The following is a 22,350-nucleotide window of genomic DNA, read 5'->3' on the forward strand; positions in this document are numbered from 1 at the left end:
TTAATTCTTAATTACTAAAAAAACTAAATATCAATTTAAAAATATTAATAATTGATATTTTAATTAAATAATATAATGGTCACAAAAATACAAACATTAATGTATACCGATAACTAATAATTTAACTCGCACATTATTAATAAACTTATGCATTAAATTTGAGTTTAAAGAAAACAAGTAAAAAAATATTTTTATCTTCCATTTATCAATTTCACTTTTAAAGAAAAAATAGTATATTTTAAAAAATATAGAATGTAATTCAGTTGATATTTTTTCACTTAATTTCGTTTCAAGAAATTATTTCTTTAGTTTAGTTCAATTTGAATTGAACTCAATTCACTTCTTTTAAAAAAGAGCGTTTAAAACTAAATTGGGTCAAATATAATAACTGAAAACTGATCAAAAATTGAAAATCAATTAAAACTGATTTTTCTTTTAAATATTTTGTACATACATCTTTCTAACATAAGTGGCTTTGGTTGGAATTCCAGATAAAAAATCAAATAATCTAGTCAATTCAAATAAAACTACTTATGGTATTTAAATATCATATTACATATTTAGACTTAATTAAAAAACATTCATATTTTGATTTATATTTACTAAAACATAATAAAATAAATTGTAGTGTAATTTTTATTTGAAAAACATTTAGTTTATTTACAAATATAAGAGAAAATTTGACATTATAAATATAACAGTAATTATATAAAAATAATTCAAAACAAGCATCTATATTTGACATTTTTGTTTATATTTGATAATTTTTCCTTATAAAATATTTACAATTTTTATGTAACAAATATTTATAAATGTTCTAATTCTGTTTATAATTTTATAATAAAAAATTAGAAAATTAATATAAACTAAATCAATTTAAATAATTATTTAGTGAAAAAACTGAATCAAATCTAACTGAAAAAATATAATTGTTTGTGAAACTTTAGCATTAGTGATTTAAATTAAAGACAATTGTCATTGTGCAGGATCTCTCTGGAAAGTGAATTAGGGTTGTAAAACACATTAAATCGGTTTGTTTGTATTTATTTATTAAAAAAACTTGGCATTTTTTTTAATAAAATGACTATATTTTTATTCTTTATGTATTTGTTGAATACATTTATTTCAAAAATAAATATTTTTTTCAACTTATTTAAAAAAAATAAATCAAACAAACATCTTAAAAAACTATAATAAGTATTCTTTTTATTAAAAACCATTTTTACGTCAAAAAAATCTTTAGCAGTTTTTTAAAAAATTTATTTCAAAAACATTTATTTTAAATTTAAACAAACCAATGAATTATATATTGATTAAATTGACAATGTAAAATATTGTTTCAGTTGTTGGTAGAAAGAGAATTCTACATATATTATTACATAATTTGTTTATTCTGAATAGTTTTAAAATAAATTATGATGTTATTACACCAGTTATTAATTATAATTAATTTAGTATCAACCGATAAATGTAAGTAGTAACTTATCTTAACCCATTTTTTATTATATATTTCATTATTAGGCTTATTATAAATTATATAATTGTGAGAAATATTTATTAAATTAGAATTAGAACTAACACAAATTTACGATTTTCAATGTAAAAAATGAATAGTGTGATATATCATTAATTTTTGCAAGAATTTTATTTTATTTTCTTATTAATTTTAATAAAGATATATCATTAATACAGTTGCTAAAGCATCTTATATATTCTTTATGTATGTCCCGTATCAACAGTAACCATTCAAAAATTATAGAAATATGATAACCAAAATCCATAGGATAACTTTTGCAATTAAAGTTAGTCATATTTACATGAATTCAAAAAATATTTTATCCTAAAAGAACTTCATGTTCAATTTATCATATTGCTGTGTTTCTGTACATCCACATGAGAAGAGTTTCTCAGTAACGATGTCCATGGTTCAAGTTTCTCCTTCAAGTTACACAGGGTATCCTTTACAAAAGAACTTGTACCCTCAAATTCAGCTGCAGCAGCAGCAATACTATTGAATTGATTGCATAACAGATCAAACCTCTGCACTTGAGGTCCAAAATGCTCAACACCATAGCTGGTTTTGACATAAACATGCTTCCTCTGAACATTTTTCCTCCATCTGTCCAATATATATTTACAGGGGACCTCCTTTACTCTCTCTTGTGACAGTACTGCAAGTGAGTGCCTACAAAGTAAACCTCTGAACTCAAAGAAATGACAACTGCATTTTAGATCACAATCTTCCCTGTTATATATGACTTCAACCAAGGATTCCTTAGGTTTATCCTCTGTTATCATATCCTCTATCACATTGTAGTGACAAATAGAACCATCTTCAAAAGCAACAAAAACGTTACAATCAGCCTTTCCAACAAATTCACGTTGAACCTCCACAAACTTGGCGTGAGTATAAGCAGATTGAAACTGCCTCTCGATTGAAGAACTGGTAACACAAGTCTGGCTGTTACTGGATGAATGTATGTCAGCTATATACTCCTTCTCAGCCTTATATTGCAAGGCATTATTGTACTGATCAACAAATTGCTTCAGAGTTGTTTGTCGGTTTATATATCCGTCAAAACATGTAAGCCTACTTCCACTTTGTGGATTAATATACATTCCAGCCCAAAATCCACCTCTTACAAAGGAAGGAGCCCAGCGATGTCGCTCAAGGAACAATTCCTTCAACCATTTATTTTCTTTGAGGTCAAAATCCTCCACAATCTTCTTCCATTTCTCCTCAAATTCATCTGTTGTTGGTGTGTCATACACAACATTCTGCACACGATCTCTTAAGGTCTTGCAATTAGCGTACTCTTGGATTACTTCGGGAAGTTTTCCCATTATATTTGACAAACACCACCGGTGTGGAATGGAGGGGTATACAGTTTCAACTGCTTTCTGCATAGTCCTGCAGCAATGATCTGTTACGATTCCTTGTGGGGGTACACCAGACATGCAATGCAACAATGATTCAAACAACCAAATAAATGACTGTGAGTCTTCAGATGATAACAACCCACAACCAAATAGTACAGATTGCCCATGATGGTTAACTCCAACAAAAGTTACAAGTGGCACTTTGTAGTGATTAGAAAAGCATGAAGTATCAACTGTCACCACATCACCAAACGATTCATATGCAGCTCTACTCCTTCCATCAGACCAGAAAACATTCTTCACGCTGAACAAATCATCCAAGTCAATTGCATAGAAGAAGTTTCTATCTTGTTCTTGCATCCTCACCAGATACTTCTGAAGGGCATCACCATCTCCATTTTCTCCAATCCCATGTCTTTCTTTCTGATCTTGCTCTGATATCTTGTTAACACCCATGTCAATAACTTCTGGATCCATTTTCCTTTTACATTTCATCTCAATATTAATTGGGAATACACTAGGAGTACCCAATTCATGATTGTGACCGAGAGTAACTGCACTAACTCGATAGGTTCCATCTTTACGTAAAGTCAAATTTATCCTAGCAGTACAATACTGTTTCTTTGATGCATCAATAGCAGTTTTAGTTCTCTCAGAACACACCAGTATCAAATATTTAACTTTGCCTTCTCGTCCCCTTTTTGAGGTTCTAGTCTTGACGTTGAAGCCCATTTGGTTGGCATATCTTGTGTAATACAATCTTGCCTCAGGTTCTGACCTAAAGATCATTCCAGGCCGTGGCACAGGATAAACATCATCACTTTCATCCAAAGTAATGGCTCCAATCTTACATTCTTTAGGTAACCGAGAGATCAAGTGTTCCTCAGTCCCACTAGAAATAGTATCTAACTGAGCATCTGAATGACTTCGTTCACCCATTTCCTACAGGAAAAGCAACCTAGTCAAAACTCAAAACTAGGAATTTAGGAATGTAAGCATGTAATTACAATTCTTTACTTTCTTTTTTACCTGCAAGGTTTTAAGAAACAGTCTCCAATTATTATTTCAGCCACAACCTCTAGGAGGGTTTCAGGGTCAAGGTAACTGCAATTATGGCCACTGGTCACATTTATTCTTAATTTCTTACAGTATCAAAATTATTATGAAACTGTGACTGGGACTGTGATAAGAATTTAAAACCTTGTTTACTTAAATTATACTCAGATCTACAAAATAACTTCTAGCACCATGATGAGGCTACGGTATATTAGTATTCTGCTGCTGAAGCTATTCAAAATACAAATTAACAATTCAACCAGCAAGAATCAAATACACTATCAGGTAAAATAGTTAAAAAAAAATCCACAAAATTTGTAGGCTTGCCCTACCTAGACATCAGAATTCTTTAAGTAACAATGAAATTGAAAATTCCTTTGGACAAGAAGAGTAAAAAAAGAGAGAAGATCATAAATACCCAGAGCTCAAAATGGTGCTGGTTTGGTGTCTAACCTAATTAATGTTACTCTTCACTCCCTTTGAAACGACATCAAGAGTACTTGTTGCTCTGAAAACAGTGTGCTTTTGTTGGGAGAGAAGGAAAAGGCTTTGACTCACATTTCTGAATGTTTAGGGCATTTTTTGGTTTCATCAATTCAGTCTTATTCTTCTTTTTTTATTATTTACTCTGAAATCCACTAAGAAATGAAAGGAAAAACATGGAGAAATGGAAAAAGTGAGTCTGGTCAATATGAAATAGGATGAGAAAAAAATAAAGACACTGTAATTTAATTGAATATTATACATAATTAAATCTATTTTTAGTTTATGTTTCACATATTTTAATTCCTATAATTTTTTATTATAAATTTGATTTAAAATAATTATAATCTATCATTAATATATCATTCAATTCAATGGTTGACTAAACTATTTTCTATTCTATAAAAAAAATTAAAACATCTACTAATAGGAAGAAGGCCATGGTATTTATTATAAAAAAGAATACAGATGAACAAAATTGAAAATAGATGAAAAAAAGAAAAAAAAACAAAGATATGAGAATAAATATTTCTTCAGTTTTTCTATTAAAATCAAGATATAATTATCTTATCGGTTCCTACATTTATGGTCAATATTCAATTTAGTACAAAAGTGTTTAAAAAAAATCAATTTGGTCCTTATGTTTTTTAAAAAGTATCACAATTGGTCTTTTATGTTAAGTCTCATATGACGGTGTCAAGTGTTGCTTATGTGATAGAGAAAATTATTGATGCGGCCCATCAATTTAAAGACACATCAGATTAGATGTTGTGTGAGGTGGCAAGTAGAGGGTTTGACAGAGATTAGTAAAGATTAAGGGTCAGGGTTTCTTCTTCTCACTACTTTTGTATGGTGATTTGTGGACGGATAATCGTTTATGGACGGAGTTCAGTTTTGTGGATTGTTGGTGGGAGAAAGGAATTGACTTTTGTGATTAGTTCTTCGATTTGGTCCTCGTTGTTGTTTTTTCAATAAAAAACAAGCATAATAATATTCATGATCAAGTTCTGCACAAACAAATAAGTTATTGACGACTAGATCGAGATTGGAAGATGATCGACTAGATCGAGATTGGAAGATGATGGTCAAATCAAGATTGGAAGTTATTGACATCTATAAGAATCTTGCTCAACTCTTCGTCATTCCTCACAACCAATTGAATGACGATGCACAATTCGTGTCTTTTTGTTGTCTCTCGTGGTGTTTCCAACTAACTGAAAAACTTGAAAAATCAGACACAAAAAACGTTCAATTGAAAGGGAAACCAAAATTAATTATTGTCGATTTATTGTTAGAAAATTGAACATGTTAGCTAAAATAGGAGAAATCAACCTATAACCCCAATTGTCACTTACACCGTCAATAGGTGAGACTTAAAAGAAATGACCAATTTTGATACTTTTTAAAAAACATAGGGACCAAATTGATTTTTTTTAAATCACGGTTCTAAATTGAATGTTGAGCCTAAATGTAGGGACCAATAAGATAGTTATACCCAAAATCAAAGTAGAAGGTCAGAATAAATTAAGAATTAGAAAAAATAATTTATATTAGTTTTTTTTTTAAGTCTTTGTATCCATATCTTTAGATATCTCTGCAAATTGGGGAATAAATATTGATGATACCGAGCTTGAAACAAATACTCTTGAAAGATTGAGAAAGGTTTTGGTATAAATGTCAGTCAGTTGCTGATGAAAATGGAAAGCAAATGGATGAGACATTTCTTCAATTTTTTCCTAACATTGTGACAATCTATGTGTTTTTCATGCTCATGAAACATTGAATTTGTTGCAATGTATCACGTTGTTGAGTCATTGTCACATTATAAAAGATATGACTGCTCTAAGAAACTTTAAAATCTTAAAAAAATAAGTTATTCATTGAATTTCATATGTAACTGTGGTCACCTATATTCAGCTTAACAAGAACTCTTTGATATTTTTTATCTAAAAAAAATAGACAACTATAAAATTTGCATAGAAATAATTTCCTAATTTCAAAATTATAAATAATATTTTTGAAATAATAAAGTAAATAATTATCATGGTTTTAGTTTTTATAATCTTTTAAACATGATTAAAATATTATTTTCAGGAAGTACAGCAGACTTGAAATAGGAAGATATTTGTTTTTAATTTTTTTTTATTTAAAAAATAATCTCAATCACCTTAGTTAAGTGACCTGAGTAACCAATGCAATCCAATCCAAGTTAATATGTGACCAAAACTTTTACTCTTGTGTCAATATGAACCTTCTTTTTTTATGATGTCTAACCATGTTTACATATTGTTAGAATGAGAATGAAAATGAAAATGTTCATTTTTTAAGGTAACATTGTGCTGTTCTAAAAAAATTATTCATTTAAACCTCATATTTGAGGTATGACTAAAATATAATTTTGTTCATTTTTTTTCACTTTTATAAAATTTGATTTTAGAGAAAAATAGTATCTCATAATCAATAAAAAAAACCCTAAAGGCGCGCTGGTTGGCTCAATCATCTTCATTTCAGTCAAAAGTCAACTACTGTAATAGTGAAACAATTAATCACTAAATTTCAAAATAAAATAAAAAACAAAAAATATATTTTCACATAATTTCACTTTAATTTGATCCTTAGTTAGATTTCATAATTTTTATATAATTAAATTAATAGGACAAGTTTATTGAATCAATAAAAAAAAGTTTGAAAGTGTCTTTAAATTAATAATAATTACTTTCAGAACAAAACAGCATAACTAAGCTTAAAAAAACTTATATAAGTAATTATTAATAAGTTAATATTTTACCACATATCATTGTTACCACAATTCCACATAAATAATTTTTTTTTAAAACTGTAAACAAAAATATTAATAGCACATTCTTGCTTGATTATTATAATTATATAAATAAGAAATAACCCTTTTATTTATAAAAAATATAAACTATTATGTAATTTTAAGAATATTTTTTATTTATTTGTATATGATACTTTTATTGTTAGAGATATTGTAGTAGTTTTATTTTTTTATATAAATAAAATATTTGTATTCTTTTAGAAATATACATTTTTTAAGTTTAGTATCTCTTTATTTATTATAGTTCAAAGTAGTATGTCGAATCTTTTGAAAGATGTGGGTTTGGTGGATTCACTCTCTCTAATTAAGTTTGATTATTGACAGTTGAATCTTTTGAAAGATGTTGGTTTGGTGGATTCATTCTCTCTAAGAAACAGTAACTCGTATCTGGGGTCTTTCTCATTCTTTATTACCTTTATAAGTGATGATTCTATATGTAATTTGGATTTCTTTATTGAATAATTGATAAGAAATGTTTTTTTTTTTATATTTGACACTTCTTCCATTGAAATCAAAATAAATTTGATACATCCACATGTGTTCTTTTGGTAGTGACTAGATTGATAAATATTTGTTTTTATCAGTTACAATAGTTCATGAGATTTAAGGTATTTTTCATAAAACTGTGTTCTCATACTCCTTAAAAAAATTTAGGAATAGAACACAAAACCAAACATATTATTTAAACAATCTGGACACTTATTCTTAATAGTAATCTTTCTGATCGTTTTTGGAAAATGTTGTCTTAACAACATGTTATCTTATTTAGAGGATATGATCATTTAAGATAATTTTATCTTTAATCATTTAAATGTGTTTTCATGGGATATCATCCTTCTAATAAAGAGAATCTATGTTTTTCCCTTGGTCTTAATCAATATTTTATGTCTATTTATATCTTTTTTTTAGTTTGTTACAACTATATACTTATTCCTTCTAATAATGATTATTCTAAATATAGTTCTTCTACAAATAATGATACTTGTTCCTTCTAATAAACACATTCCTTCTAATAATGATTATTCCAAATATAGATCTTTTACACATAATGATAATTGAGAAGTTTAACTTCAAATTAATTGTATTTGGAGTCAATTCCTATTCTAACAAATCAGTTATTGAGTGTTAATAATTCAGGTATAGATAGGAAAATTCATCATTTTGAGACTCTCTAGTTTTTAAAAGATAAACACAAGTCAATTGTATTGAGAAAATATAATAAATAGAAGGTAGTAAAGAAAACATATATGATATCTTTTAATAATAAAAAGGTTTCTTAATATAATATATAGAATTTAGATATTTTTTTATAAACAAATATCTCTATATTTCTATTTCCTATAATTAAACATTGATAAATAGTTGTTTGTTTTTCAAACACTCTCACACTAATCTAGTATTAATATGCGATCCCACAAAACAAATGCTGAAGCAATATCTAAATAACCTTGATGTTGATTAAGCAATAATAATAACGTTGTTGCGCCCAATGAGTATCCGGAGTCAACTTTATCACTCTTTGAATTGCCCTGGATACAAAAAATTATCTACTCTATCCCTCTGCTTAAATAAGCTCTCAAATAGTATCCCATAGAATCAACAACCACGATCTGTATGAGGCCAGTGGATCTCAGTGCTCCATAACTCTTTGTATAGCCACAGGCCAAAAGAAACCTCTAACAATCACTCAAAAGTAATCCTATTTTTCATCTTCACCATCAGAAAGCAGAAAGTCTTGTATTTGTTCCCTGAAAACAAAAAAGAATATTGCCACATTATCTCTTATGTCATGAACAAAGGACATTAGGTTACTACTATAAAATAAATAGTATCTTTCAAGCATACTTCAAAGAAAGCCATAATCCAATTAAAAATAGTGACCATAACTCAAGCAATTAAGTGTAGAAAAGCATAGGTACATCAAGTAATGTCTTGACACTGTAACCAAAGGCCTGAACAAGAAAAATAACCCTTTATGGGGAAAAAACCCAAAGACTGGACTATATGACATAATTTAAAGTACGGCTGTTTCCTAATGATAGTCAAAATAATTTAATGTCAAACAATTGATTCAGGAATTTTATTATCTCAATTTATTATCAGTCATGGTTTCAAGGCAGGTCCATTTTATTTGACGAATACTAGCAAAGCCAAAGAAACAGATTATCCAAAATTCTGATATTCGTATAATTTCTTTTACCATACTTGTACTTTCATTTAACAATAACATATACTAGCAAAGTTAACAATAAGAGAACAGATTACATTGACACAATACTAAATTTGTTGCAATCAACAAGGCTAGCTGTGACAAAAGTCCGAGTGGCATGAGTTATTAACAAACACAATCAACTGATATTGATAGCAAAACAAACTCTCACCTTAGCAGACTCAAATCACCATTGCTAGCTTGCTTTGCCCGGCCAACCATTGACTGAGGTAAATCCATATAAAATTGTTCCATTGATGTTGAATCACTTGGAAGAATCTGAAACTGACAACTCGAACAGCAGGTATTATAAAAATTGTCACTATTTTGGTGGCTATCCATATTACTCCAATCAACAATCTCACTCTTGTTGAGTGGGCTGTTGCAGAGAGGACAGAAAGATTCTGAGGAAACAGATTCATTTGATTTGAGATTATATCTCTTCTGTCGTCTTCGAGTCGCCAAAGGAACATTTCCACCAATGATCTCTGGAATCCTATTGAATTGAAAGGGAGTGAGTTTACCAGCTGTTCTTACAATTGTGCTCTCTCGAGATGGGTTTTCTTCCTGCAAAATAGGTATTCAACTATTGATTTTCTGATTAAATTTAGGTTTCTGTTAAAGTAAATGTTTAAAACATAATAAGCATCTTCTCTAAAAGCAGGTATTAAGCCACACATTGTGCAAAACCACAGCCTATCAATAAACTTGTTGACCCAGTAAAAGAATAATGTGCTCTACAAGTAAATCGAAAATTCAGAGGCCCGAATATGTACACAAGGTTTATCCTCTGACAGAATTTACAAAGATACACACATACAAATTATAACTATACATATAGGATACAACAAGTGAGAGAACTTAACACAAAAAGCTGAGTCAATGGACTCAAAAAACCAATGGCTCAAATTAAAACACCTACAGCTAAAAGTAAGAACTGACTTTTTTTTTATATTATTAAATGTCTCCACAATATATATAAAAGGGTTGCACAACAAATTCTACCTGCAATAAAGACACAAAAGATGATACCAGGCCATTAATGCTAGAGCACGGACCTGTAGACAACTTCACAGTCTTTAGACTGCCCTGCCAAAAAGAGATGAGAAACATCCATTTAGTAAGATTTATATAATTCAGTCTGACAAACATAGAAGACCATAAATGCAAAATAATGTGAAATTATACAAAACTTATAACAGAACAAACAAATGAAGACACCAATCTCTATTCTCATCAATGTTTGACATATCTAGAGGACTACAAACCCATCAAGGTGACAAAGCATGTTGATCTCTTGGGCAAAACAGTCACGCAGAGGAAGTACAACAGGAACTTCCCATCTAGCATCAACATATTGTATATCTGCAGGCAATGAGTATCCTTGACCCTGTTAAAACAAGGACATCTGAATCGATTATACAAGGTCATTCCTTACGTAGAATGAAAGAGAGTAAGAATATAGACAAGGTTGCAAGGATTATTATACAGTATAAGCAACGCAGTTTAATTTTATCAAGAGCAATGAGCCAATGACACAAATCCTAAAATAATACACATAGTTATAGAAAGCTTAACTTACAAAAAAAAAATCGAGAAAGCTTTAGTATAAGATGTTCTGATTTCATATGCCACCTAGAACTCATAGATTACTCCATCAAATACTTCAAATATTAACACTCCACATCCATTTTCACTCGCATTATATTGCAGCTCAGGCATATATTATATTTCTCAAATAAATAAAATTTAGCAGTTGAATTGTACTAACCAAATGACAAAATTCAGTCAGTGATAATCCTCATCAGTAAACACCGCAATTGCATAACTTCACTCCTTAAACAACACTTCTAACTATCTAGGAGTATTATGTTATGCACTACACAAAATAATGTATTAAGTAAAAAAATTAGATAAATGACCAATTCAATATATATATACACACACACAAACACACATTCGGTGTCCCCATCTCTCTTTCAATTTTAGCCATATTCTCGAGTCTGTGTTGTATCTGTGTCCGAGTTTCTTAGGTCAAAATTAACAAGGCAAAGCACATGAGAAACTCCTCGAGCAAGCAATGTTTAGAGTGAAGAACATTCAATTTGGCAAGCTGATTCACAAATCATGACAGAAAATTCTTAATTCACCCAACCAACAATAATGACTGTGACTCAGTTAAACCCAGTACAAACCTTCACGGTGGCTGAAATGACATGGCAAGCAATCCTCGAAATGCATGATCCCAGAACGATCCTGTTATACCCACATTCAGAAGCAACCTGTACAAACATCATAAAAGTTTTCAAACAGACTCGTTTTCATATAAACATATGTATGTATACAACCTTCAGAGACAACAATAGTAAGTAAAACCATCATCCAGAAACATACCTTTTGCAGCGCCAACATTCGCAGACAGATCAGCATGTCCTCCCTTCCCGTCGGATCACTAACCGTGTTCATTACCTTGATTAGCCTCTCCTTCCCATCACCAGAATCCGACGGGTAAACCGTCTCAATGGGAACAACATGCAACTCCTTCCTCGGCGGCACTAAACTCGACACAACCTCTCTAACAACTTCAACAGCTTCCTCCATTTCACTGGAAGGAATAGACAAGACGGCACCCTCATCAATAAACACAACTCCAACACCAAACACCGGCAACGACCTATCCCTACTCGCATCAAAGTTCCTCTGAGCCCTCTCTTGCATGTCATGCACAAATTGCAAAGCCACCCTAAACAAAATAAAGCACACCTTTTATTCTCCATTAAATACAATAATCTAAATTTAAATTAGCCCAACATTCGAATCATAAATTAAAGAGATTTAAGGGGGGGAAAGTAAAAAGGAGATTGGATTTGTGCTGACCTGGAAGAAGGGCCACCTGAGAAGGCAACGAGGACCTTATCGGTGGGTGTGATCATGGCGTTTGAAGTGACAGCGAAACGAAACTTTCCGAATAAGTTGGTTTTGAAGCAATCCGCGCAAAAACGGCCGTCGTCGATTCCGCCGTAGCCGGAAACGGCGTCGTTGAGCTTGCACTTGATGCATACATTGGTAGGGTTTGTTGAATCAGTTTCTTCGGATTTGATTGGTTGGTTACATGTTGCGTCTTCGTCTTTGTAGCACGAACCGGATTGGCACCCAGAGCCATTGCACGCCATCGACGGTGATTGCACTCACTTTGTTAGGGTTTTGCGGGTTTTAATTTCGACTATTTTAAGAAAAATAAAACAGGCATTTGCTGCAAATTATGTTTTCAAAAACATTGTTTTTAATTGGATAACTAATAATTTTTATTTTTTTAGGTCTTAATATTCAAATTTTGTATATACTCACTAATCTTTGCATTTTCCTTGCATTTTGGAAAATTTTAAAATTTATCTAATTTTATTCACACATGAATTTGGACATCAATTTATGACCACAATTCACACTCTTTTTTTAGATTCGAAGTTTTTAGAGTTCATATGTTCACCTCAAAGTGATAACAATCGAGTTTGATAAACTGACACTTTTATTTACAAAGTTCCCTTTAAACATTGGTTTTTCAATAAAACAACTCATCAAACATTAATATCTTTTTCACAAATTCCTACACCTATCAGTAAAGATAATTTTGACTTCAATATCTTTGAACATTGGTTAAATCATTCACCTTCACATTTAATTACAAAGATTTAATTCCTTTTCATAAACAATTCAATAGTTTTAAATTACATACTGATTTTAACAGTAAACAACAATTACAAAGATAAAGTCACAGTAATGTTTATAAACAAATAGTGATATAATATGGATAAAGAAAGATTATTCAAACTGAAGAATTCATTAAAGAATTTAAAATAGGATGTAACTAGTAATTAAATTACTTCAATATAATATATATATTTAATTAAAACTTGTTTTAATAGAAGTTAAGAGAAATGGGGATCTTTTAAATAAATTAAAATCATATTTAAAAAATTAGAAGATGAATCAACGTTAGATAATACAATAATTAAACATTAGATTGAATTACTTCCTTCATCTCAAAATTTTAAATTTTAATTGTTATATTTTTATTTAAAGTAGTAAATGATATTAAAAAATGTGAATGATATGTTAAGATATTGGACGATCTAATCACTATGAGACATCTAACTAGATGATCTTATGAGAATAAGTACATTTACGAAGGTTTTAATGACAATAAATATTATAAGATGTGTTCAAGTTTATAACAAAACTACTTCATGTGCATAATTAGATATAAACACACTAAACGATCTATTGAGATTAAATCTTTTAGACAATCTTGTAGTATTCAATCCCTTAAGAGTCTCTTAGAGTTAAACTTTCATTGTGTTCAAAGGAATTAAGACAAAGTATACAATTTTAACATGCTAGACGGTCTCACACTGATTAACATGTTAGACGGTTTCATTGTGCAAAATGTGCTAAATGATGTTGCTATGTTAAACATGTTAGACAATCTCTTTATGTTAGACTTGCTAGATAGTCACAATTGTGCTTATCTCTCTAGACGATCTTAAGAGAAAAATATGTTAGACAATTTCCAGAAGCTAAACAAGTTAGATGTCTAATCATGGTCTTCACATTAGACAATCCAGTCCACTTTTCCAATAAACAATCTATCACATTAGGGAGTTTCTAAACTCAATCTATGTGTTCTTAAACTATATTGCATTCATACTTAAATGTTTTTGAACCTCGTCTTCATGGTATTTATTCATTCGAATCAAAGTTTTCACTCAACGTGTTAATTGGATTGTTTTGGAAAGTTTTCAAAATGCAAATGCAAAACAAAGTCTTTCAAAAAATTCATGTATTCATTGTATTGATGACCTTGAATGAAATATATCTTCTAGATTGATTATAATATATTTTAACTATTGATATGCTTCAACGATCAAAAGTTATGCCAATATTGGAATGTTTTAAAAAATGTAGTTGTAAATGAGAAAGCTTTTGAAAAATATGTAGAAACTAATTGAAGAAAATAACATAAGGCAAAAGGTGTTGAACTAATACATTCATTTTAATTTACTTCAATAATATATATAATAAAATTACAAATACTGGAAGCATAAAATAGGATACTAACAGTCATGCAAACTGATCATTAATGCAATAATAATGGTAAATAGTTTAAGGGTAATAAAATCACAATTAATAACCAACATTTAAGGCTAATAAAATCTGAATTAATAACCAACATTCTCCCTTAATTCTGATTTAGAACAACCTTCATGCCCAACATATCTCTTAACTTGATGAAAGCATCGATCTTCAATGGCTTAAAGAGAATATCTGCAATATGATATTTCGATTTGCAGTATTCCAATTTGATCATGTTCTTCCCAACTTGGTCTCGTAAGAAGTGATATCGAATATCAATATGTTTACTTATTTGATGAAAAACCGAATTCTTTGCAAGATTAATTGCAAAGACATTGTCAACGTAAATCTTGATTGGAACATCTAGATTAAAACCAATTTGAGTCATGATATTGTTGAGCCAAACTGATTGACAAACACTTGTTGTTGCTACATACTCAGTTTCACAAGTAGATAATGCAACAATTGATTGTTTCTTTGATGACCACAAGCAAACAGTCTTTCTGATCATAAAACAATGACCACTTGTGCTCTTCCTCTCGTCTGAATCTCCACCCCAATCAAATGGGCCGTTTAGAAACGCAGACTTGACGTCCAGTTGGTGAATTTCCCATTGCCTTTGTGCAACTAAAGCAATGATTAATCTCACTGTTTCCATTCGAGCTGCATGAGAAAATATTTCTTCGTAATCATAGCCTTCTCTTTGCTCGAATCCCTTTGCCACCAACCTTGCCTTGTATCTATCAATCTCACCATTTGCTTTCACTTTAATCTTGTACACCCACTTCACATCAATTGCTTTGTGTCCTTTTGGAAGATCAGTGAGCTGCAATGTATTATTTTTCTCAATCACCATCAATTCTTCATTCATAGCCTCTTGCCATTTGGAGTGTTGAATGGCATATGCAAGTCTCACGAGTTCTGAATCTGCAAGAAAAGCAAAGTGAACCAAATCTCCATTGTTATCAACTTCATCAAGATTTACTTTGCAATCTTGAAGGTGTATAGGTTGTCGATGCTGCCTTTTTGGTCACTCCATCATAGTTACAATTGGAGCTGCAACTTCAGGTTGAATTGCAGCTTCAGGTTGAACTGCAGGTGCTTCAATAGTGACTCCATCTTCCACATCATTCAAAATGTAAATATATCATTTTTTTCGAATCCATTTTAGTTGTTGCACTCCATTGCCATTCCTCATCTTCAGCAAATGTAACATCACGACTGACAATCACATTCTTTGTCATTAGATTGTACAGTTTGTATCCCCCATGCTTATATCCAATGAAAATGGTCTTCACTGTCTTATCATCCAACTTCTATCTTGCTGCCTTGGGGACATGAGCATATGTAATTGACCCAAATACCTTCAAGTGTTGCACATTGGGTTTAAATCCGCTCCATGCCTCAATCGGAGTTGTGTTAGGAACACTCCGAGTGGGTGATCTGTTTATCAAATATACCGCACATGTTACGGCCTCAACCCAAAAATAATTTGGCATACCTTTCGCTTTAAGCATGCTCCTCGCCATGTCCATGATTGTTCTATTCTTTCTCTTGACAACTCTGTTGTGTTGAGGTGTGTAGGGACAAGTTATGTTATGTTGCAACCCAAGTTCTTCACATTGCCTCTTGAACTCATTAGACTTGTACTCACCCTCTCCATCATTATGCACCATCTTAATTAGTCTGTCACTCTGTCTTTCAACAAATGCTTTAAATATTTTAAAGCAGTGGAATACCTCATCCTTGTTTTTCAATAGATAAATCCAGGTTTTCCTTGAGAAATCATCAATAAAGGTTAAAAAATACTTATTACCTCCAATTGATGATATGTTCATCGGGCCACAAACATTTGTATGAACAGAATCCAAAGGAAATTTTGCACGCCAAGGCTCCTTAACAAATGGTATCCTATGATTCTTTCCAAAAATGCAAGCCTCACACAATTGATCAGGGTGATAAATATGAGGTAAACCATTCACTAAATTTCGTTTGGAGAGATTTTCCAAAGTCTGAAAATTTAAGTGTCCAAAGCGTAAATGTCACAACCATGATTCATTATTCACTATTGCATTCAAGCACTTGAAATCACCCATATGAAAATCTACAGGAAACATGCGACTTTTTGATAAAAAGGTTTTAAGAATCAAATTACATTTTTTTTATCAAAAGTTGAGAATTTATTTTCAACTATGTGCATCACGTAACTCTTCTCGGCCAACTGTTCCATACTCAACATATTACTTTTCATATTAGGTACATAGAAAATATCATAAATGTACATGTGATCACCATTCTTCAATGTGATAAGAATTCGCCCTTTTCCAATCACCGGAACGAACCTGCCATCACCGAATTTCACTTTTATGCGAAATGAGTCATCCAAATTTGCAAACAGCTCTTTCTGACCATACATATGATTCATGCAACCTGTATCCAAATACCAAGTCTGATTGTTTGGATTTTCATTTGATGTGGTTGCCATTAGTACTACATGATCCTCTTCATCTTGTTCGTGATTACTGTCGTCTTGAGCACAATGGGCAGCATGATTATCACCTTTTGATCTGCACTCATTTTCATAATGGCCGCGTTTATGGCAGTAATAACACTCCACATTTGATTTATTATACATGCCTCATCGTCCTCCGCGACCACGTCCTCCACGCCATGAGTATTTGAATTTGGATTATGATTGGAACCGGTGTTGTTTTGCTCAGTGCCTCCATGATTCTGGCCACCACGACCTTTGCTGGAATAGCTGCCACCACGTCTCCGTCCTTTGTCTCGTGAACTACCATGTTTATGATAGGAGCTACCAATTGAGGATTGTGCTTGTAAAGCCTGTTCAATTGGTTTTTTAATCTTATTGTCATTCATCCGCTGCTAATGCGCTAGTAGGGAACCGGACAATAACCTTACTGTCATTATTGAAATGTCATTGGCATCTTCAATTGCAGCAACAACATGTTCAAATCTGTGAGTTAAAAATCTCAAAATCTTCTCCAACTTTGTCTGCTCCGAATGTGTTTCACAATTGGTCTTCATTTGATTTGTCAAGGCAAGAACTTTATTTATATAGACATCAATAGTCTATGTGGTTTCCATCTGCATCAGTTCATATTGGCGTCTTAGGGTTTGAAGACACACCCTCTTGATCTTGTCATCACCTTTATAATTGGTTGACAAAATGATTCAAGCCTCACTTGTAGTTGTTGCTCTTTCTATCTGTTCAAACATCTCGTCATTCATCCCTTGATGGATGAGATACAAAGCCTTTTTGTCCTTCTTCTTCTAGTCACGATGCGCTACTCGTTGTGCCTCAGTTGCATTATCAGCTAATGCAAACACTCCACTCTCAATGACATTCCATAACTCATGATAATGAAACAAAACTCTCATCAGCACACACCACTTGTAGAAACTAATTGAAGGAAATAACAGAAGCTAAAAGGTGTTGAACTAATACATCCATTTTGATTTACTTCAATAATATATATAATGAAATTACAAATATTGGAAGCTATAAAATAAGAATACTAACACCACTGTAAACTGACCATTAATGCAATAATAATGGTAAATAATTTAAGGGTAATAAAATCAGAATTAATAACCAACATTTAAGGCTAATAAAATACGAATTAATAACCAACAAAATAGAGATATATTGATTAAAGATCAATTTGATTTCGAAATTAAATTTTGAAGAATTAAATCTTAGTTAAATTTTGATTCACTTCAATGTTTATTATTTATAAACTTATAAAGTTTTTGAATTTAAGATACCAGTAAGGTTTTGGTATAAGAGATCTTTTGAATTGATATTTTGAAATTAAATGTATATGATTCATATATTAGCCACTTTTTGAATGATGATTATTACTTTAATTTTTTTTTCAAAAGAATTTTGTAGAACTAAAGATACGTAGAAAGATCAAATCCAAAGTTTTCTTTTAGAGAATTTAACGGGAAAACAAAGGTGCTACAATGAAGATTAATTATAGAAGATTCAAGCTTCAAAATTTAAATATATATAAGGATGAAAAAATTTTCAAATTTCAATTGAACCAAAATATCATTAAAGCAAAAGTTTTTTATAAAGCGTCTAGTGGAAAAATGAAATGCTATATTCTGAAATTTATGTAGTATTCGTGTATTGGAGATCCAAGAGCCAACATTTCAAAATACTTAAGTATAGAAATATTTCAAAGATCAGTGTCTACATAAAATTGATCAAGACACACAATAAATATTTGTAGCAGACATTTCCTTTTAGTAGGGGTGGTCATGGATTGAATTTTTCAAAATCCAATCTAGATCCAATCCAAATCCAAATAAATGGATTGGATTTCAAATTCATATTCATTTTAACTAGATCAAATCTATTTGGATTTTTTTATAAATCCATTTAAAGTGGATTAAATTTAGATTACATCCACTTTGTTAATTATATTAAATCCACTTTGTCAATTACATTAAATCCATTTTGATATGAACACAAACTAACTTGGCTCGAACTGGGCCTAAGCTGACTCAACCTGGATGCGGACCAACTTGGCTCGACATCGGCCCGGGTCCGGACGACTTGGCATCGCCCCAGGCCTGGAAGACTCGACATCGGTCCGGGCCCGCTCGACTCGACATTGATCCCGACCCGCTCGACTAGACATCTACCCGGACCCGAACAACTCGACATCGACCCGGGCCCGGACGACTCGACATCGGCCCGGGCACGAACGAATCGACATCGGCCCAACCCGCCCGGCTCAACATCGACCTAGGCCCGCTCGGCTCGACATCGGCCAGGGCCCGAACGACTCAACATCGACCCATGCCCAGAAGACTTCACATCGGCCCGAGCCCGGAAGACTCGACATCGACCCGGGCCCACTCAGCTCGATATCGACTCAGGCCCGCTCGACTTGACATCGGTCCAGGCCCGCTCGACTCGACATCAATCCAGGCCCGAACAACTCGACATCAGCCCGAGCTCGGACGACTCGACAAAGGCCTCGACCCGAACGTCTCAACATCGGCCCGATTCGAACGACTCAACATCGGCCCTAAACCTTAAGAAGACAAGTGAGTGAAGAACAAGAAAATAATTTAGAAAATCATTCAGACACAAGATTCACATATGATGTATATAGAGCGTCTAATATGTTCGGTTGTGAGCTATCCAATGTAAATTCTTTACTTTATGAAGTATACCCATTGAACTTTCATTGTTCTCTTTTTTTAGAGTATTTTTCTCATATCTTGAGAGGTCTTAGCTATGAAACATAAACATGAATACGAACATAGATACAACACAAACACGAAGATACGGTTAATTAAAAATTATAAGACATGAGACACACACTTTGTAATATGAAAATACAAGGTAAATATTTATAAAAAGGTCTAATAAAAGATGAATTTATGTAAACCATAATGTTTAACTTTTACATTTGTTCATCCTCATTAAAAAATAAAACTTCTAATTCTAGTTCATCAAGATATAAGCTAGCAATCAAGAACTTCATTAACATTCAATGAAAAGTTATCCCGTGCAATATCCCACAATTTAGTTTCCTCTTTTTTTTGTATTTTGAGGATTTTCTTGAAGGAAAACGAAAATTACTATGGATGAATACTATATCCTCCACCATTTTAGGTGTCATCTTATTTCTTTTCAAATAATGGATAAAATAGTAGGTACTTTAATTCCTTTCAACAAAACCTTCTCTTCTATATGAAGTGTTTGCAAACTCTATATTTACTTGTCTCCTAACATCCACATCATCAAAGTACCTCTTAAAACATTTATTTCTTTCATGAGTAAGTTCATCATCTTCATGTGGGGCAAGTATTTGTGAATCCTCATTTAACCATTCATGACTATAATATCTACATTAAAATATATAAACGTAAATTAACATATTTATGATATTATAAATAATATGTACACAACAAAATATAATTATAAAATAATTTAATTATATGATGTATTACCTTGAATTTAAATAATGAGCAAGACAATGAAGAGATGTACTACTCTTAGTCCAACGATCAATTAATATTTGTTGATCAAGAGTGATCAAGAGATTTGAAGAATCCAAATCCAAGGTGTTTAATGAAAGGTTGATGTTGCTGCTGTGTGTGGGTGGGATCTGGGTAGAATAAAGTGTGATCCACTCTTTTGTTGAATCTAAAACTGATGTGAATTGGAACCTTTTTTAAATTAAATGTTTTTCCAACTAAGTGAAAAACAACCTGTTGTTTTGTCGAATCAACCGGTTGTTTTGCTCTTAGAGGTTTTGAAAAAGGTTGAAAGTTGTTTGACTTGGTTGACTTAACTGTCAAACCAAATCAATCGGTTGTTTCGTGTTTTCAACCGATTATTTCTTTGAAAATCCTAACAGAATTCAGTTTTGAATGGTGAATCTGCCTTGAATGATTTCTAACTGAATACGCTCCTTCATTAAATGTTTTGACCAATCTTTGGAAAAATATAAATAGTTTGTTATATGTTTCTGAAGAAAAAGAAACAGTTTTGAGAAATTCAGTTTGACATATTTGATCTCAAGTTTTCAAGATTCACATCAAGCTTTTGGATTTTCAAGTGAGTGTGGAATAGGATTACAATTGTATTCTTTTCAGTTGTACTTTGATCAATTGTAATCCTTTCTCAATCTTCTCTATTTCTATTGTTGTATTTCCAAGGAGTGTTGTGTGTTCTTGAGGTGTTCAAGATCAATACTCTTGGTGTGGTTTGCCAAAGGTAGTGTGTTTCTTGAGGGGTTCAAGGTCACTACTTTGGCGTGTGGTGTTTTGTAATCTGGTTTGATTGCTTAGTGGATTACCCAATGGTTTTTGGAAACTGGATGTAGCTTTTGTTGTAAGAGTGAACCAGTATAAACTGCTTGTGTGCATTTCTCTTTCTCTGAACTCCATTAAATTTTGTTTTTAAGTTGTTTAAGTTTTAACCGATTGATTCAAAGAAACAATCGATTGTTTTTCTGTGTTTCACTTTAAAACAAATTGTGTTTTTGGCTAACTTGATTCCTCTTATGGATTTCTTCACAGAGTTTCATTAAACCTTCAAAAGTTTTTGAAAATCTCTTATAAAAAATTTACCCCCCTTTGTTTAAGGCCATATATTCTAACAATTGGTATTAAGAGCTAAGTTCTTGTAGTTACTCAAGTTTTCGATTCTAAATCTTTTTTCTATGGCTGAAGAACTACCTTTTGGGGAGGGTGCCTCAATTAACAGACCACCTTTGTTTTGTGGTTGGAACTACCAATTTTGGAAGGTTATAATGAAAATCTTTGTTGAATCTCTTGATAGAGGAATATGGGATGCTATTGAAAATGGCCCTTTTATTCCTAAGTTTGAAAAGGATGATGTTTTTATTGAAAAACCTTGGTCCCAATGGACTGATGATGAAAATAAAAGAGCAAAGTTTGATTGCATTGCACAAAATACTATCACCTCTGCCTTAAATTCTAAAGAGTTTTTCAGGGTCTCAAAATGTGAATCTGCTAAGGAGATGTGGGATACACTTAAAGCAGCTCATGAGAGTATCATTGAAATAAAGAAAGCAAGGAAAAGAAGTCAAGCAAGAAGGAAAAGAAAGCAAAATAAAAAAGGAGTCAATCTGTGTTTGATGGCCAAAAAGGAAGATGATGTAAGTAGTGTAAGTTCTTGTACTTCTTAAAATGCTGAAAACTATAGTCAATTGCTTCAAGCTTTTAAAGAAACTCATGA

General features: G+C 31.7%; 2 protein-coding genes across 8 annotated transcripts; both read right to left on the reverse strand.

Moving 5' to 3' along the window:
• Nucleotides 1-1,762: 1,762 nt before the first annotated feature.
• Nucleotides 1,763-4,529, reverse strand: LOC137814039 (protein FAR1-RELATED SEQUENCE 6). Of its 4 annotated transcripts, none has more exons than XM_068616572.2 (3): nt 4,390-4,529; nt 3,910-3,984; nt 1,763-3,822 (listed from the first exon to the last, which is right to left on the reverse strand). In XM_068616572.2, the coding sequence occupies exon 3, from the start codon at nt 3,817-3,819 to the stop codon at nt 1,858-1,860; it is 1,962 nt and encodes a 653-aa protein (XP_068472673.2). In that variant the 5' UTR covers nt 3,820-3,822; nt 3,910-3,984; nt 4,390-4,529; the 3' UTR covers nt 1,763-1,857. The 4 variants fall into 4 exon arrangements, with proteins under 4 accessions (XP_068472673.2, XP_068472672.2, XP_068472674.2 ...); XM_068616571.2 differs by having other exon boundaries at nt 4,355-4,504; XM_068616573.2 differs by lacking the exon at nt 3,910-3,984.
• A 4,168-nt stretch (nt 4,530-8,697) lies between these two features.
• On the reverse strand, nt 8,698-12,868 carry LOC137814040 (Adenine nucleotide alpha hydrolases-like superfamily protein). Of its 4 annotated transcripts, none has more exons than XR_016521006.1 (7): nt 12,345-12,719; nt 11,862-12,210; nt 11,663-11,749; nt 10,736-10,857; nt 10,473-10,551; nt 9,640-10,053; nt 8,698-9,006 (listed from the first exon to the last, which is right to left on the reverse strand). XR_016521006.1 is itself a non-coding variant. In XM_068616574.2 (7 exons), the coding sequence occupies exons 1-7, from the start codon at nt 12,638-12,640 to the stop codon at nt 8,958-8,960; spliced, it is 1,377 nt and encodes a 458-aa protein (XP_068472675.2). In that variant the 5' UTR covers nt 12,641-12,868; the 3' UTR covers nt 8,698-8,957. The 4 variants fall into 4 exon arrangements, 1 of the variants encoding a protein (XP_068472675.2); XR_016521007.1 differs by having other exon boundaries at nt 9,640-10,034; nt 10,473-10,556; XR_016521008.1 differs by having other exon boundaries at nt 10,473-10,556.
• Nucleotides 12,869-22,350: the final 9,482 nt, after the last annotated feature.

This window comes from Phaseolus vulgaris, chromosome 1, assembly GCF_051622355.1.
Source record: "Phaseolus vulgaris cultivar YP4 chromosome 1, ASM5162235v1, whole genome shotgun sequence".
NCBI classification, from domain to species: domain Eukaryota; kingdom Viridiplantae; phylum Streptophyta; class Magnoliopsida; order Fabales; family Fabaceae; genus Phaseolus; species Phaseolus vulgaris.